General features: G+C 60.8%; 1 protein-coding gene across 1 annotated transcript in view; it reads right to left on the bottom strand.

The window, feature by feature from the left end:
• LOC111150006 (SH3 and multiple ankyrin repeat domains 2) overlaps window positions 1-17,386 on the bottom strand; it is a 397,663-nt gene that overhangs the window by 239,676 nt on the left and 140,601 nt on the right. The window contains exons 11-12 of the mRNA XM_022507316.1: window positions 12,892-13,061; window positions 7,027-7,140 (exon numbers count right to left, since the gene is read on the bottom strand). Coding sequence (XP_022363024.1) covers window positions 7,027-7,140; window positions 12,892-13,061 — 284 coding nt within the window. The remainder of the gene's footprint in view (window positions 1-7,026; window positions 7,141-12,891; window positions 13,062-17,386) is intronic.

Raw genomic sequence — 17,386 nt, 5'->3', positions numbered from 1 at the left:
CTCAGACTTCCAGCCTCTGGCACCGGGAGAAATAAACGTCTGCTGGTTGAGCTGCCCTCTCTGTGCTACTTGTCACAGCAGCACGCACAGACTGATACGCACACTTAGGACATAGCTGAAGGATCCAGAAAGACAGAGGACACACCCAGACCTGACCACCACCCAACCTGGGGTATGAGGAAAAGCAGAGCAAGTATGTTTACACCAAGGGACAGGGACCGCAGCAACGCTGCCCATGACAGCCCTGGGCTGTAGGCAACCCAGGTGGCCCCCCATGGCAGGACAGATGGACAAAACCCAATGAACGACCTAAGAGTGAAATGGGTACCCCACGCCACTTACACAATCCAGACATCTAAGACAGATGTTAGGAGAGAAGCCAAACACAATACACCACACATACAGTCTGATTCCACTTATACATGGTTCAAAATTGGCCCAAACTAGGTTACGTTGTTTAGGGACGAAAAGCAAGCAAGCAGAATGGTCACAAAGGAAGGAAGTGAATGACACGCAAGCATGGTGGGCTGAGCAGTGGGGAGGGACGGTTCTGTTGCCACGGGCCGCATGGGGGCTTCGGGGATGAGAGTCACGTGGGGCGGGGCTGCTGTTTTATAGCCATTTGCTAAGCGACACATCATGGTTTGTGAGCTCCTCTCTGTGTTGATTGTATTTCATGCAAAAAAATTAGAAACACAAAGATCATGCAAGCACCAGACTGAGGACCAAGACATACAGGGGCGAAGTGATTCTTCTCAACGGCACCCACTGTTTATGTGTCTGCACAAAAGGAGAACTTGAGGAAAGAAGTGAGATTTTAGGAATTGGAAGAAGCAATCTAGGAGCTTCCCAGTAAGGAAGGTGAGGCTGGGCAGGCTGGGATAAGTGAGCATATTCCATCCGTGGCCAGAGCAGTAGAATTCATCAAGCTGGACCATCAGATCTGAGGACCATCATCTGCCTCACCATTATCCTCATTGCTACCACCATCAGCAACATCACCAACACCATCAACAGCCACATCCACCATCACCACCAACACCAATGCCAACACCACCGGCAGCAACACCACCAACACTACCAACACCCGTATCCACCATCACCACCACCACCACCGTCAGCAACATCACCACCATCACCCATAACACCAACACCCATATCACCACCATCAATACCACCACCATCACCAGCCCAACTGGCATCACTACCATGACCATCACAACCACCAGCTTTCCCACCATCCACGACAACTAGGTCTCAACATCTCAGAGATGGCGGATCCTCTGGGGACACCCAGCCTGGTGGATGAAGGTCAGCTTGGACGGACCTACGCTGACATCCTGGCGTGGCCACTTAGTCAATGTGCTGCTCTGAGCAGGTCACTTCCAATCTCCGACCCTCACCTAGAGACGCGACCACGTCTCCACCTCCTGTGTACCGTGAAGGTCACGCGCATCATCTGCTAACTAAGTGGAGAGGCGAGGTTGAGGGGATGCTCGAGGGGACAGGAGTCAGGACGTGTGCTCTGGAAAGGCTAGAGTAGTGCTGCCTGGCCCTGCAGAGTACGGCTGTGACGGGCATCAGCACAGCCTCAAGAGATGCTGGGTGAGGGGAACGCGGCCACCCAGAGAACGCACAGGGATCCCAGCAGCAGACCAGCTCGGGCCACAAGGATGCACCAGGAGTTAAGAGTGTGCTGTCTTGCACCTGAGGTCTGGGCCACCCAGCTCTGTGGCCTTCAGGTGACCAGAGTCTGGCTGTCTCTGGATGCTGGGGACAGTGGCTGTTCACGCCACCTTGTCATCTTATGCTAAGCGGACGGGGATCTTCAGTCCGTCCGGGCCTCTGCTTCGGCAGCTAAGACACCATGTGCTTGGCAGTGACTTGGTTTTGTCATTTTCTCAAACGGGGACCCCCGTGGCACAGCTTCTGCTTACACATGAGCGGTCACCGAAAACTGCACGCACCTGCGTTCGCTCTCTGTGAACTAACTCATCGAAAGGCTCCGTGTGATGAGTCTGGAGGTACTTTATCTGTTTCTTACCTGAGATCTGCCTTTGGGGACATATCCTGTCATGGCTGGCGTGCAGAATCCTACAGAGAAAGGACCAAGCCACTGTCTAACCTGGCAGCCCGGATTTACGGACGGGGACATGATGGGAAGCAGAGGCGGCCACCGTCCCTCTCTCCATCCGTGGTATGGGTCGGTCTTGGTGATGGCCGGTTTTAGGTATCAACCTGACCAGACCAGGCACCAGCTACTGTCGGGCACCCGTCCAGGCGTTGCCGTGAAGGTGCTCGGCAGACACGGCCCGCGGCCCCTACAGCCCGCTGACTGAGCGGAGATTCTCCTGGACGGTGTGGGTGGGCCTCCCCCAATCAGCTGAGGCTTCTCGAAGAGGAAATTCTGCCTCACGACTGCAGCCTGAGCCTGCCCTGCGGATCTCAGACTTGCCAGCCCCCACAATCGCCTGAGCCATTTCCTTCACATGGATCTCTTCAAACATACACGTATCTGTGCCCAAGTCCACGTCCCTCTGTCCCTATTCTCCCGAGGGGTCAGTCGCCAGTGGTGGCTCCTAGCCGGAAACCACAAGGCTGAGCCCTGTGGTGTCCACGTCCCACGATGGTCCTTGACACTGGGAACAGAGAGGTAGTGGTATGTGTCCCTTCTGAGCCAGAGGCCCCGAAAGCCCTTGAGAATGGGGAGGACACAGCAGGATGGACGCCGCCGAAGTTACAGGCTCGTAAGTTATAGTGGCTGACCTCACCCCACCTACTACAGCTACGGCAAAGCCCCACCCAGAAGAAGCCTGCACACTGGGGCACTGGGAGCGCAGGGGAGGGACACGCACATGATCCCAGGACCACGCCTGCTCTCTGCCAGGGTGACACTATGCATGGCGTCAGGATTCCAAAGAATAGGTCACAGCCCAGCCCGATGCGCTCCTGGGTGCTGACACGCGGGTGTCTGTGTAGGTCGGGGAGGATGGCTCCTGTCCTCCCTACTCCCCAGGAGGACAAGCGACCAGGAAGGAAACCCTGTTGGAAACGGTGAGGTCCTCAGAAACACACGGTCCTAAGAGATGAGACGGAGGTTTGGAAGAGCAAGGGCTTCCTGCACTGAAGACCCAGCTCCCAACCTTTCCGCGACACTGAGCCCAATGTGTATCCGTGAACCAGCCAGTGACCCGGGCCCTGCACGTCATTCTGCGGAGGCTACCCGTGGTCCCTGATGTTCGTCATCATGGGACGGGAAATCGGTTGTGCTCAGACACAAGGTGCCCTGAGCTGCCCCCGTGTGCTGGGGGTTCCTTGAATCGTTCACCTCTTTCATTTAATGCACGAGACTGGGATTTGCCAGCTAAACACTCACTTTACAACGCAGAGACGTGGGGCTCCCCAGACAAAGGGAATGTGTGCAGCCCACACTGGGCTGACCTGGTGCAGACCGAGCGCGCTGGATGCAAACACGTAGCACGTCTGTTGTACTATCTCCAGATTCTACGTATATTCCAGGTCTGCTTAAAAATGGAGTTTTTAACCAAAAAAATGCTGATCGTAAAAAAAAAAAAAATAAGGGAGTGGGACTTGGTTTAAAATTTTAAAAAACTCTCTACTCCTTTAAGACACAGTTGGAAACAAAAGGTCAAGTCCCAGGATCTGGGAAGTACCTGTCACATGTATCCAGTGCGGACAGCAGAGCACATGAGGAAACCCCAGATCCAGGAGCGGCAAGAGAAGCGGCCCAACTAAAGGTGGACGGAGACGTGCCCAGATCCTTAGAAAGACGCTGACCTTGGGGAGCAGCGCACGGAAGCCACGTGCCACGATGCCCCCCACCACTGGAGGACACCTTCAGCACAATTCCCACCACATCCACATGGCGGCCGCCCCTTAAGGGACCCGTGATAGCAGATGTGGGCCAGGACGTGGGGCCATGGCAGCCCCAGGAGACCCAGCAGCTGGGACGGCTGTCTGGACGTTTCCTCTAAAGTGAGACGCACTCCTGTCCTGCGACCTCACAATGTGCTCCCAGCCACTTCCCTGCGACAGATGAAACCACGTCCACGGACAGGCTTGTATAGAAACCTTCCCGTGATCCCAAATCAAGGAGCGACCCCAATGCCGTTGGTGGGAGCGTGAGTCGAGGTCTGCTGGGCATACACATGTGACAGAACACTCCTTGGGGACAAACACAGACAGATTGCTGGCGCTTACGGCAGCATGGCTGGTGATGCGCGCTCGAGGCCCAGGAGTGCGAGCTGCAGGGGTGCGCGTCTGGGCGAGTCAGCCAGTCACACCGGCCTCCGCTGCCAGAGCCGTGGGAAGGCGGCGTGGCCAGGAAGCACCCTGACAGAACTTGCAGGGTCAGGATGCCTGCCCGAGTGTGCTCGGAGACACGGGTGTGTACGTCTGCCAAAATACCCTGACCTGTGCCCTCGTGCAGGTAAGTCACGCGGCGACAAAAGCAATCTCCAAGCCCAGTCCCTTCCTGAGAAAGCCCAAGGAAGCGAGCCTGGCAGGAGCCGCTCCAGAACCGTCTCTACCCTGAAATCCAGGTCCGAGTCCGCTCCCCGCCACGCCACCACCCTCCATCCCAGGATTGCGGGATGCCACCTCCCCTGACCCGCGCCTGCCTCCTAGCAGGACTCATAATTTACCCTCCCTGGCGGACAGAGAATCATCCCCCCCGCCCCCGCCGCCGAAGATACGTCTTAATGCCCAGCACCTGGGAACAGTGACCTCACACAGAGAAAGGGAATGAGGCTGCAAATCAGCTTGCCTTCTGCTGGCCTATCCAGGTGGGCCCAGGCTGACCACACGCGTCCTAACCCACAGGGAAGAAGCGAGAGGGGGGTCAGAGATGTGCAGCGTAAGGGACCCGGCCCCGTTCTCAAGTTGGCGGGAGGGACCACGAGCCATGCACGTTGCAGCGTCCAGAGCCCGGAGACAACAAGGACATGCGCTCTCCCCCAGAGCTTCCAGAAAGGACCACAGCCCGGCTGACACAGGGACCCGTGAGACCCACACCAGACTTCTGACCTTAGGACCACAAGATAATGCGTTTGGGATGCTGAAGCCATTCTGTAGCCACTTGGGACAGCGCGAGGCGCTCCAGCTCCCACGATCCTTATGGGCAGCACAAAGCTACGCTGCCCGGGGCTGGAGGCACTTGGAAATGTGCGCAGGGCGGCGGCGGCGGGTGCCACATTCCAGAAGGGTCTGGCATGGTCGTTTGGGGTCAGGGACCAGCCTACATGTTCTCAAGTCCCCCAGGACACACAGCCAACCCCCAGAATTGGCTGGAGCCCCACGAATGTTGAACAGCAGCCTGGGTGGCGAGTGCCAGGTTATCAAAAGGACGACATTCTGCAGAGGGTTGCAAGGAGCAAGGAGCATCCTTCTAGGAACGTCACACCCGACAGTTGTCCCAGGATGGACACACACACGCCACTGCCCCCCGGGAGCCCCTCCGGAGGGGACTGTCAGCCTGGACGAGCCGAGCAGCACCATGTCCACCCGCCCTGCGGATGTCGTGCCCGCGTCGGGGGTAGATGGGCGGAGAAGGGGGGGGGGGCGCCATGGGCCCTGGCCTTCAGCTCCCTCTCTACAGGAAGCTGCGATTTCCTGGAGGACGCAGGGAGCAGGAGGGCCCAGGTGACCCGCACATGTGGCCATCCTGGGCTGCCCCGGCCAGCAGTGCCTAAGTCTTTCCAAGGAAGGAACGTGTGCTGGGAGACCAGTGGCACCGAAGCTGTGGGGCAGGAGAGGGCGGAAGGATGAGAGGGTGGAAGGCGGTGCCCAGCGGCCTGGAAGGGGTGTCGCGCTCACAGCTCTCGTCTTACCCTTCGCAGACCAGTGGGGCCGGGCGTGCCGCCTGCCCAAGAGGCCACGGGGCCAGGGGCAGCAGGCCCTGGAGGGCCAGGAGGTCCGGCTCGTCCTGGGGCTCAGGACGTGCACCACCACGCCCAGGAAAGCACGATCCCACCTGCCTGCTGCCTGCGGACCCGCGCCCAGCACCTTCCCCAGAGGACACATCCCAGCCTTCCCTTTCAACCTAAGTTTAGGATGCCTCTTACCTCAACACCCCCACCACGCAGGGAGCGTCACGGGTTCCCTCTCCTGAACAGCGGGTAGCCTGGCACACGGGGACACCCCGTCTGAAATCAGGTTCTCGGAGAGGGAACCAACGGAGCACCCCTGAGGGAGAGTCTGCCAAGCCAACCAGGCGCGGGGCGCCCACCGCGCTGAGCACGCGTCCTCAGAACACCTCGTCTCCCAGCAGTGCGGGCCCACGGGGCAGGGACCACGAGCCCGCACAAGCAGACACAACAAAGCCACCAGCCGCAGACTGAGGGTGGCCGCCTCCAACATGTGCTCTGGGGGTCTGGGGCTGCACCCGACGCAGAGTGCGCACGCGGAGCCGCTCTCCCTGCAAGACAGTCGGCGCTTGACGTTCCCCGAGCGCCGCGCTTCCTCCCCAGTCCTCTGTATATGAACGATCTCCTCTTAACATTTTAATCAACCCAATCTTTTGGCAATCGATTTCAAAGCGGTTTTCAGCAAAGGCTATATTTGGAGTTCCGAGAGACGCAGAAGCCGTTTTCCTTCGCGAATGCCAACCGCTCTGGGGTGGCGTTCAGTGACACGTCAGGGTGTGTGGTTTTAACGGAGGGCACGGCCGGGGCGGGGGCCTTCTGGTGCTCACGAGCTGCCCACGTGCGACCTCGGTATGAAAGATCGAGAACCGGCCTTCCAGGTTCCATTGACCCACGAAAGCCCTTCCCCGATGGCTACAGCGAACGATCCAAGTTTTCTGGAACGTGTACTGAGCAGCCCCGTAACTAAAAGCTTCCGCACCGTCTTGCAACCTATTTCTGGTTTGGACAAAGGCCAGAGGAATCGAATCAACCCATTTTGACAACAGAAAGAAGTCCTTGCTTTGAACGGCGGCCTCTCTCTGTCGGCAGGCCACCTGGGCCCGAGGGCCGTGGAGACGCGGCGCGCGCTGAGCCACCTTACCTGCCTGGCTGTCCTTGGGCCTGCACATCACCTCCTCCACGCACTCGGCCGGGAACCACCCGATGTGGCCGCGGGCGCTGCCTTCCCAGAAACCTCCTTCGCCAATGCTCAGAACTGGAAACGAGAGGGGGGAAACTGTTAGCAGGCAGGCTCGAGGGGTCTGGGGGTGAGCGCAAAGAGGGGACAGAGAGAGGACAGGGCCAGTGCTGTCCCTTCAGCCTGCCCAGCCAGCGGCTCTGGTCTGTCTGCCGGCCGTCTACACCTCCCTCATCTGTGGACGAGGGGACCCATACAGTGTCCCTTGGAGAGGACGGGGCCGAGAGCGTGGACGCTGGGGTCCCCAGGTGTCTCTTCCCCTGAGCTTGTAAGCGTTGGTCTCCCGGCATCATTATCTGACCCCACGAGTCCTGCAACTACTCTGTCCCTGCTCCTGGTGTCCTGGCTGAGACGGCGGAGGGGAACTGCAAGTCGCCAGCGTCAATCACGTCCTGTATCAAAGCGGTGGAACAGATCACGACCTCCAAGGATGGAAGGAACAATGAGGTCACACGTGTGCCCTTGCCCAGCTGGGGAAGAGGTCCAAGGGTCTGCCTGATCTTTGAAACCAGTTTGGGAAAAGACAGTTCCCAGCAGGAGACAGAAGAGCAGAGAGAGGCTGTGTGCCGACCCTGTGTTCTGTCTGGCCTCGAGGCAGGAGCGCGGGAGGGGGGGGCAGTGGGAGCGCTGCACCTGTGACGAGCTGACCCGCCACTGAGGGCCTCTGACGGTCGGTGCAGACGGGGAGCATCGGAGACCCCTCCCCTCGGAGACGGGGGTAGAGGGCCCGTCCATGGGGCCACTCTGCATGGTAGAAACAGGAAGACATCTCTCGCGCGCTTCCTCCAAAAACCGACGCTGCTCCTTATACCCCAAGCGGCCCAGGTCAGGGGATGCACGCAGGCTCCCCAGAGAATCCAGACTGGAGAGTCACCGCGGACGGAGCGTTGTCCGGCAGTAAGGGGAGGCCGGGCACCAGCCCACGTGCTGGACAGGCAGAAGCGACACGTCCGTGTCCGTGACCCGCAGGGAAGCTTCTCGGACCCCCTGCCTCGGCCCCCTCGCGGGTCAGAGCGGGTCCTGTTTGCGGTGCTACCGTGCGTAAGGCAGGGCCCTATAACCCCGTGTGGCGCTCCATCCCCCTCACAGCTTCTCTCCGGACTGCCCGTCTGCCGAGGAGGCAGGTAAGACAGCGCGCGCTCGTGTCTGACGGGCACCGACTCACGCTTCTGAGTGTGTTCTCGTTATTCCGATGCTGGTGGGAGAGGGGGAGGCTGAGGGGCCCTGCCCGCCAGGCCGGCGTCAGCTCCGTTAGGAGAGGGGGACATCGCATGCAAGGAGGGGCCAGGGGAGGGCCCAGGACATCCCGTGTGCCCTGGGAGCGAGCGCTCGCTGGAGGCTCTCCTGGAGGAGGGGAGCAGGGCACACACGAGGGGCCACGGGCATGACTTGGGTCCTGTCTGCAACATGTGACTACGTTTTAGGCCGTCGGCAGGATGGGCCTCCGCCCTTAGGGAGCTGCGACCCCCGGCCACACAGCGGGCTCGCACACTGGGGTTACTGTCCACCCACCGTGTGCAGGTGGGAACGTGTTCCCTCTAAGCGCAGGGCAGCTGGGCTGGGCTCACCCATAAACTGACTGAAGGCGCTAAAACGCAGACATTTCGTACCCCGAGTACGAACAGTCCACGGGCTCTGAGGCCACAGCTGAAGCCATGTGGTTGGAGGAGATGCCCGTCCAGCTGTCTACTAACTGGCCACTACGCAGGGCCTCTCCCCTCCAGAGACACAGGGCCCTGCCTCGGACATTGGCGATCTAGCCCCAGGCTTGGGAGGAGCCATCACTGCACCAGCCCCGCCCCCTCTGCCAAGCTCCACCCTGCCTCTGCCTGGGTCACTGAGGAGGGACCTCCCTGTGGGCCTGGACAGCCTTGGTTCCCCATTCTGCTCCAAGCCCCCAGCAGGCCGTTTGAATTTGAAGCCATCCTGGGCTTTCCTCCACGTGAGCGTCACAAGGGGGATCAGAACAGGCACACCCCTGTGCCCGGGAACCCGCCTGTGGGGAGAGGGGTATCGAGATATGCTTTCCCGGGGTACGGGCTCAGTGGATCCCCGGAAATATGAAGACCTCCCCTCCACAGCTGAGCCACGAAGATAGGAATACGGGGAGAGTCAGGGCCCAGCCAAGGGGCTGGGGGTTCTCAGCAGAACTGCACTCCCCTGGAAGGGGGCAGTTGGGTTTCTCTGGAAATCCTCCCAGATCTCTTGCCCCTGCCAGCCAGGCAGCCAGGCCTCCTGCCTCTGCTGTGCATCCTTTGAGACAGCACCTTTGGCTCACCTCCAGCTACCTGTCTCTGAGAGCTGCCAGCCAGGATGCCAGGGGCCACACAGCAGGGCCGGGAGGGAAGGAGATGCACCAGGCTGCATCTCAGTATCAACGTGGAGATGACCCTTCCCACCTTCTGGATGCTTCCTTGTGCAAGCCAGACCTGCAGGCCATCCAATGCTCCTCAGTCAGCAGCTCCCACAGGACAAGTCAGCTGAAGTAGGGGGCATTGAGCACAGCCTCGAAGGACCCCACACTGGGAGTCTGAGTGCCAGCAACGAGGGGCTGTGGGACTGGGCCCTCGCTCATCTGTCCCTTTCCCATGGCCCCTGTGCAGCGGACACTGTTGGTGCCCTACTTGAGACACCTTCCCCAGAAGAGGCACTGTCCCTCAGTTTCTGTGAAAAAGGCTGCCAAAGGCTCATCGCTGACCCCCCTCCACTGAGTCTCCTTCAGATATGGGAGCCCTCCAGCCCAGGAGATGGTGCCCCACTTCCCAGGGACCGGAGCCAGGATGTGGGGAGCCCTCGCGTCATCCCTGGGGCCAAGCTCCTGCCCCCTGATGTGGCTCCAGCACTGCTTGGGGTGCACCCAATACCCCGGAGAGGGAGCTGGGGGAACGGATGACCTCCTCCTTCCAGAACACAGCGCGCGGCCGGCTGTCACCAGCTGTCCAGGCAGGAGCACACTGTGGAGACAGTAAGTCTGCCTCTCGTCCCTCCGAGACGCGTTGAGACCACAACACGGGCACCGCTGGGTAAGGCCAGCAGCGGGCGGCCTGCAGAGCGAGTGGCTGGGACAGACAAGGCAGGGGTGGGGGCCTCCGTGGGCTCGGAGTCCAGACGAGCTCGATCTGGAGCCTCAGCCCCCCGGTCACCTGCTGTGGGAGCCTGGGAGCTCATCCCCAGATTTACCTCGTCTGCAGAAGGGGTTTGGGCTGAACCATGCCCCAAGTTCCTAGGGTGGTGCCCGGCCCCAAGGCCCTCAGAACAGGGCTCTATTTGCAGCTGGGGTCATTAAAGAGGTGAGGTCACATGAGGTCACTGGGGGGGCCCTGATCCCATAGGACCAGGGTCCTTACAAGAAGAGGGGATTGGGACAGAGACACACACGGAGGGATGACCCTGTGAAGACCCAGGGAGAGCGCGGCTGTGAAGCCTGCACCTCGGGCCTCAGCCTGCAGGACCGGCAGACAGGGAATCCCGTGGTCAAGCCACCCAGACTGAGGGGACTCTGTGACGACACCCGAGCAAACCAGCAACTTTGGCCCACAGGAGCCACGAGGTTCACAGAAAACTGTACGTGAGTATCAGCTGCATGTGTGGTAGACAGCAGGCACTCACAACATGCTTGGTAAACAGTAGGCACTCACGGACAGGTGTGGTAGACAGCACGCACTCACGGATGGAAGCCTCCGCCTTTGTGTGTGTGGAGCCCCCAGGTGCGAACGGCCGCTGGTGTCCCTGGGCAGGCTCCACAGGCATCTACCAGGCCAGCCCGGAGCCCCGCACGGGACCACGGAGCCGCCAGCCACCCGGCCTGCACACGCCGCGTCCTTGTTGAGGGGACAACGGAAACTGCCTACGCACAGGGGAGAAAGTCTACTCTGCGATGCGTTCTGGGACTAACATGTAAAAGGGCAGGTGGTGTGACTTTCTGCGTGTACGCCTTGAACGTTAATAACGCGACAGGCGACAAGAATATCGCAGAGAAGTGCACAGGATGGTGTGGGCACTTGTACTTACAGGTGTGGTGCAGAAGGTGCCGGAAGGTGAGCAGAGGCAGCCCAGCCTGGTGGGACACCTGGGGGCCAGCGGGAGGGGAGCTGGACCAGTAAGCCCCTCTCCACGGCTGGGAGCCGGCACCCCGTCCACAAGGCAGGGCTGCGGGGGGAGCGAGGGCCCGTGGGGAAACCCTCAGTGTGAGCTGCCTGAAAACCAGAAATACGAAGCCTGGAGAGCACGCACCCCAGAGACTGGGGGGTGTCCCCACACGGGAAGGAGCCCGAGAGGGGCCGCAGGCTTGCCCATCCCCGACTGACCATGCGCACAACAGACACGGAGCAGCTCAGCTGAGCTCCCGATCTGGGCTGGCCCGGAGCGGTCACCCAGGGAACTCGCCGAAGAAATGCCCACGACTTGACCTGCCTAACGTCCATGACGCCACAGAAGATCACCAGACACACGAAGACCCGGCCGGAGGGAGCCCCTTCTCAGGAGCGGGGAGGACACCAAGCAAGCCCAGCCCAAGGTGACCCTGACCTTGGACTGCAGACAGGGACCTCAGCTGAGCCAGGGACCTAACACAGCACGTGCCTTCAGCGAGCGAGAAACCCCGACAGGGTAACTGGAAGTCTACGTAAAACGACATGTGGAAACTCTAGAGTTTGAACGTGTGACTTCTGGAATTAACACATGCATGAGGTGGACTTAACGGGGAAGGGAACGTTTCGGAGAAAAGGGTCTGGAACGAGACCAGCAGAAGTCATCGGAGGCAAACAAGAATGCTGGAAGAACACGAATGGAGCCCGTGGGACTCGGCCCCGCTCCCAGTTGGCCAGCCTTGTGTGCAGCCGCACGGATGGCCAGGAGGAGCCGCGAGAGAACGGGGCTCCCCGTCCTCAGAAACTTGCAAACCCCAGCTAAGTGCAGCCGCATCCGTGCAGAGCACAGAGAAGGACGCTGGGTTATGGGCCAGCTTGGGCCCAGGGGTGACGAGGAGGGGCAGGCAGGGTCTGGCCCTGGCCTGCCGACCTCTAAGGGGCGCGCTGTGACCACCTGCCGTGCGTCTTCGGAAAGCCTGTCCTCTGACGGCAGGGCCCACGCATGGCTGGGCACGCGAGGCGTACCCCTCCTTGCTCTCCCCAGAGAGTTCAGCTGTGCCCATGTGGTCTGCGGCCCACAGCTGCTGCCCCGGCCGACCTCCGGCCCATGCCCTGATTACACCCATTTTCTGAACGGCCTCTCCTACCTGATCGGCCTGCTCAGAAGCCATTGCCGGATCCCCAGTACCCTGGGAACAAAGCCCAACTCCTTGGCCTGGCACCCATGGAGACCTAATCTGCTTTTCAACCACTTTCCAGGATTCTGCTTTGGGAATCCTCCCCCTGGCCTGGTGGATTCCCCTCCCAGGAATAGCGGAGGCCTCCAGGCTGTGGTGGACCATCCCCCTAGAGACCCCTCCCCGACTCTCGAGAAGACATATCCAAATCCAATCCGTAATAGGCCCCGGCCCTGTGCCACGGGGGGCCTCAGGGGTTTCCTAGGTGGAAAGGAGCTCTCCCCCGCCCCTGTACTTCCTGCACTGGAATCTCATTCCCGACACGCGTGTGACACTAGAATGGCCGGTGAGCCCCGTCTGCTCCCCGTTCTGCCCTCCCAGGCTCCAGATGTCCCGCAGGGGCCCCAGGAAGCAAGGCCTCTGACGCCGACGCCCCAACAGCGGGTCAGCCGAGGCAGCGGGGACCTGGCCTGACCCTGCCTGGAAGCAGAGTGGACACTGACCTTTGACCCTGTCGCCGCGGTGGAGGGGGATCTCGCCGTCGACCTGAGGGTGGTATGGCTTGACGACGACAAAGAGCCTCCCCGGGACCGCGCTGTACAGCTTCCGCTTGGGCTCTGGGTACTCGAAGGCAGACAGCGCATCCTTGCTGGCACCAGGCAGGAAAGCCGGCCTGAGAAGGGGGGCGGAGAGAGAGCGTGAGGGTCACGGCCTGAGACAGGGCACATCACACTGCGGGCCCACGGCCCAGCGGTTCAGGGCCGAAGCCGTGCTGCGAGCCATCCTGTGGGAGTGAGGACGTGAAAATGCCCGGGGGTCCGCGATTAAGACACTCAGGCGGCTCCAGCAGCTACACGTCGGGTCAGACCCGCGCCCGCCAGCCTGCCCACAGCGGCCCTGCTCACAACAGCCCCGAGACGGACACGAGCCGAGCACCCGCCCAAGGACGAACGGATAGACAAAGTGCGGTCCACCCACGTCATGGACTCCGATCCAGCCTGGAAAAGGAAGGACATTCTGACACCGGCTAAACATGGACGGACCCCGAGGACGTTACACTCAGTGAAAGAAGCCGTTCCTGGTAAGTTCCTGGTACGATTCGATTGACAGGAGGTGCCTGGAGTTGTCACGTTCCTAAGACAATGGGCGCAAGAGCTGGGGGACGGACGGGGGTCAGTGTCTTGGGGGATAGAGAGTGGACAGTGGGCACCGGAGCCGGGGGAGGGATGGGGGTCGGTGTCTCAGGGGGACAGAGAGTGGACGGAGGGTGCCAGGGCTGAATGAGGGATGGGAGTCAGTCTCAGGGGTACAGAAGATGGGACAGTGGGGGCTGGGGGAGGGACAGGGGTCAGTGTTTCACGGGACAGAGAGTGTACAGTAGGCGCCCGGGGATGGATGGAAGTTGGGAGTCTCACGGGGACAGAATTTCCATTCAGGAAGACGTTCTGGAGACAGTGGGGATGGCCACATTACAGTGTGAACGAGCCTAATGCCACAGAACACTAACTCCCTGAAGACAGTTAAGGTTGTGAACTTTATGTCATGTGTCCTTTAACACAGTTCTTAGAAAAATAAAAACCAGGGGGCACCTGGGTGGCTCATTTGGCGAAGCGTCCGAGTCTTGATTTTGGCTCAGGTCACAATCTTGGCGTCAGGAGGTGGAGCCTGGTGTTGGGCTCTGCGCTCAGCGGGGAGTCTGCTCGGGGACGCTCTCCTGCTGGCCCTCCTCTGCCTGCACCCGTGCGCACACCCCCGTGTGTTCTCTCTCTCTCTCTCTCAGTAAATAAATCTTTAAAGAAAGGGAAATCAAAGACCCTCGCGGTGCAGAAATGGGGGCAGACCCGGGGTCTCTGACATTTTCTCGGCTCCTTGCAGGACAGCCACTCCGGGTGAGGGAGCGCCCCTGTCCCCGGAGAGCCTTGATGACCACACGCACCGCGGCTCCAGCCCAGCGGACTCCTCGCCAGACGCGGGGCCGCCTGCCTGCTTCATGTTTGTTCACAACGAGCCACTGTTCCCAAGCCCACGTCCCAGCGGGACGATGAGACATTTCCCGGCCAGCTCCGCAGGGGGCCATGCAAGGCCAAGGGGCAGCTTCACAGAGAACAGGCCACGCAGTTTCTGTCACAACATCCCTGCACCATTGCGATGGGTGGCCAGAGCCGGCCACGTCCACGCGGGGGCAGAGGGCACGCCCACCCCCGTTCTAACCATGGAGAGTCCCAGGGGTCATGCTGGCTCATGGTCCTGGGATGGGTACTTTCGAGAAAGCACGTGGACGAACGCGGGCAGGGATTCCAACCTGGAGAACCACCCTGGGTCTCAGGAGGGGCCCACTCGTGTCAGAAACTCGCGGCCACGAAGGGCAGGGTCTAGAGCATTCTGTGAGGAAGGTCTCCCCTCTTGGGCAGGGGCAGCTGGGAGCCGGCTGGCAGGGAGAATTGCAGAAGTGGATGGGACCACTCCCTCATGGGAGCTGATGTGACCCCTCTGTGTTCCTTTGGTCCCGTGCTTTTCCCAGATCTGTACCCTTGATAAACGACCCACGGTCTGCCGGTAGAAGCTCATAGAGTATGGCCGTGCTGTATTCTATATCCTGACTCTGCCACTCACCATCATGACTCGGGGAGCTGGCCAGGGGAGCCCGTGTCCGCACGTGCAAAGCCGGAGGCAGGGACATGCTCAGTGTCTACCCTCGTGATGAGCACATGGGGAAGGACTGACAGCTGGGTCTGTCTGCCTGACCCCAGTGGCCAGAGCCTGCCTGAACCCACATGGGGCAGAGCTGTCCTGAGTGCCCACCAGGGCTCCGAGGTCCTCTGTCCTCACGTTCTCCTGTCCCAAGAGATACCAATCCCCCCGAGAGCCTTTAATCAAGTTCCAGCCACAGACGGAGGTCACAGAATCCTGGTGGCCCAGGTGGCCTTGCCCAGTGGCTCCATATCACCTTGTTTAACCTCTCCTAGCCCAGCCAGCTACAGCTCGATGGACAGGAAAACCCAAATGTTCCTTGTGATGGCTAGTCTGCATCCCAGGCACGCCAGGGGCTCCTGGAGCAAGTGCCTTTGGCAAGAGGCATGCTGTGTGACCCCCTCCAGTCCAAGGAAACAGCATGGCAGGCCAGTGGGAGGGCAGGGAGGAAGGGCAGTCTGGGTCCCGGGCCTGTCACGTGGGAGATGGCGGGAAAGTCAGAACGGCTCTGCCAGTTCCCACCTGCGAGCACCCTGCCTGGGGACGTGAGTCATTTATTCGATCGGCCTCATCCCAGCCTGACTCAGGGCTCCCTTGGCCCGGGACTGAGAGCTGAGAGGAGAGCAGGGACCCGGGCATGCGGGGGCTCCTCTTTGGCTTCCAGATGGGGGAAGTGGGTCTTGGTGACCAAGAGGACCCAGTTTCTCTGCAACAGGCAACGTGGCCCCCGGGGCCACTCCACCTGGACCCAAACAGCTCGGAAGAGGCCTGGGGCAGGCAGGCTTTGGGAGGAAACCACACACCAGGGTCCCTGGGCCTCTGGACATGCACAGTGGCTGAATTATCCGTGCGCCGGCCACATCCGCATTGAGCGAGGGCAGGGCAAGGCCCCGTGCTGGGGCAGCAGGAGGACACATGAGGGGACAGCGATGGGCAGCTCCGCTCCCGTCGGCTTTGACAGCAGCTGTGCTCTCAGTCCTGCCCCCCCACATGGAGGCCCCCCCACCCCCCGCCCCGAATTCTCCACCTGTTCTGGATTCTTCCCGGAAAGCAGGTCCCTGCACTCTGCCCCTTCCCCTCCCGGGTCCCTTCCTGTCCAGGCAGCTCTGGGACACTGACTGGGGCCCGACGTCAGCCACCACGTCTCCTGCAGGGTCTGGGAGCGTGCAGTGGGGAGCCCCTTCCCTGTGCCCGCACCTCCCGTCTAGCGCACGTGGTCGGGTTCAGGTCCCTCAGGGCCACACGCTCCCGCTTCCCCTCGGGCGGTCCCACAGTCTGTTATTCACATGGCCTCTGGCTTCCCTGAGGAGGGAAGTGGCTCCATATTTGTATCTCTGGGAGGAGCCAGGGCGAGGGCGCGAGAGGGAACCCCAGCAGGGCCGCCAACGGGCCCTTCTTCCCAACCTAGAGACAACCCCGGGCTGTCCTCCCACAGCACCTCTTCCCCAGGGCAGGTGGGCCCTGCCGCCTGCATGGTCATCCCCCTGTGCAGCAGGAGGCCGCAGGCCCTCGGATCTCTGGGGACGTGCCATGGGGTCCTGGCCTGAATGGTGCCGGGCCCCACACTGGGGCTGGCATCAACACCAGACGCCCAGCCTGTGAGGCTCTGTGTGACCAGCTCTGAGCCGGCTCCCTCTTCATCTCGTGCTCTCCCCCATGGCTCTCTGAGTCTCAGCTCTATCCCTGTCCCTTTGCTCCTGGACCACTGCATCCAAACTAGACTCGGACCCGGGTTTTGTGATGCGTGGCAGGACAGAGGGGGCCAGCACATCCCCCCGTGCAGCCGGTGGGCTGAGGGACCATGATGGGTCATCGCCCCACCCTGGGGGCTGGGAACAGAGCGGCGTCTGAGCCATACTTCGGGCTCCCGCAGGAAAGGGAGCTGGGAACAGAGGGAATTTATAATATGACGCGTAGATGCATAGACCCTTTTCCTTCCGTGGTTCCGCCTGCTCCCCCGCCTTGAACGCAAGCTCCCCGAAGGCTGGTTGCTCATGACTTTATCCCAGGTGCCTAACGGTGCTTGGCACAAACTAGGTGCTCATTCATGGTCTGTTGGACCCGTGAAGGGAAGGATGTTGGCGGGTGGGTGTGGGATGGACTGGTGGCTGGAGAGAAGCACGGGTGAGTGAAGAGGGGGTCGATGGATGGAGGGAGCGAGGGAGAGGAGGAGGGAGTGTGCTGGCGTTTGAACCGCTAGAGCTGGGTTAGAGCACAGCTGCTTCTACCCAAAGTTACGACGAGAGGAAGGGGAGGAATGAGCTAAGAAGACAGAGAGTCACAGCACCTGGCACAGCCCCTCCCCCA

The sequence above is a fragment of the Enhydra lutris genome, unplaced genomic scaffold (assembly GCF_002288905.1).
Source record: "Enhydra lutris kenyoni isolate GAN:26980312 unplaced genomic scaffold, ASM228890v2 scaffoldscaffold22, whole genome shotgun sequence".
Lineage (NCBI taxonomy): Eukaryota > Metazoa > Chordata > Mammalia > Carnivora > Mustelidae > Enhydra > Enhydra lutris.
The sequence above is the reverse complement of the archived record's forward strand: the minus strand, read 5'-3'. Positions and strand labels throughout refer to the sequence as shown.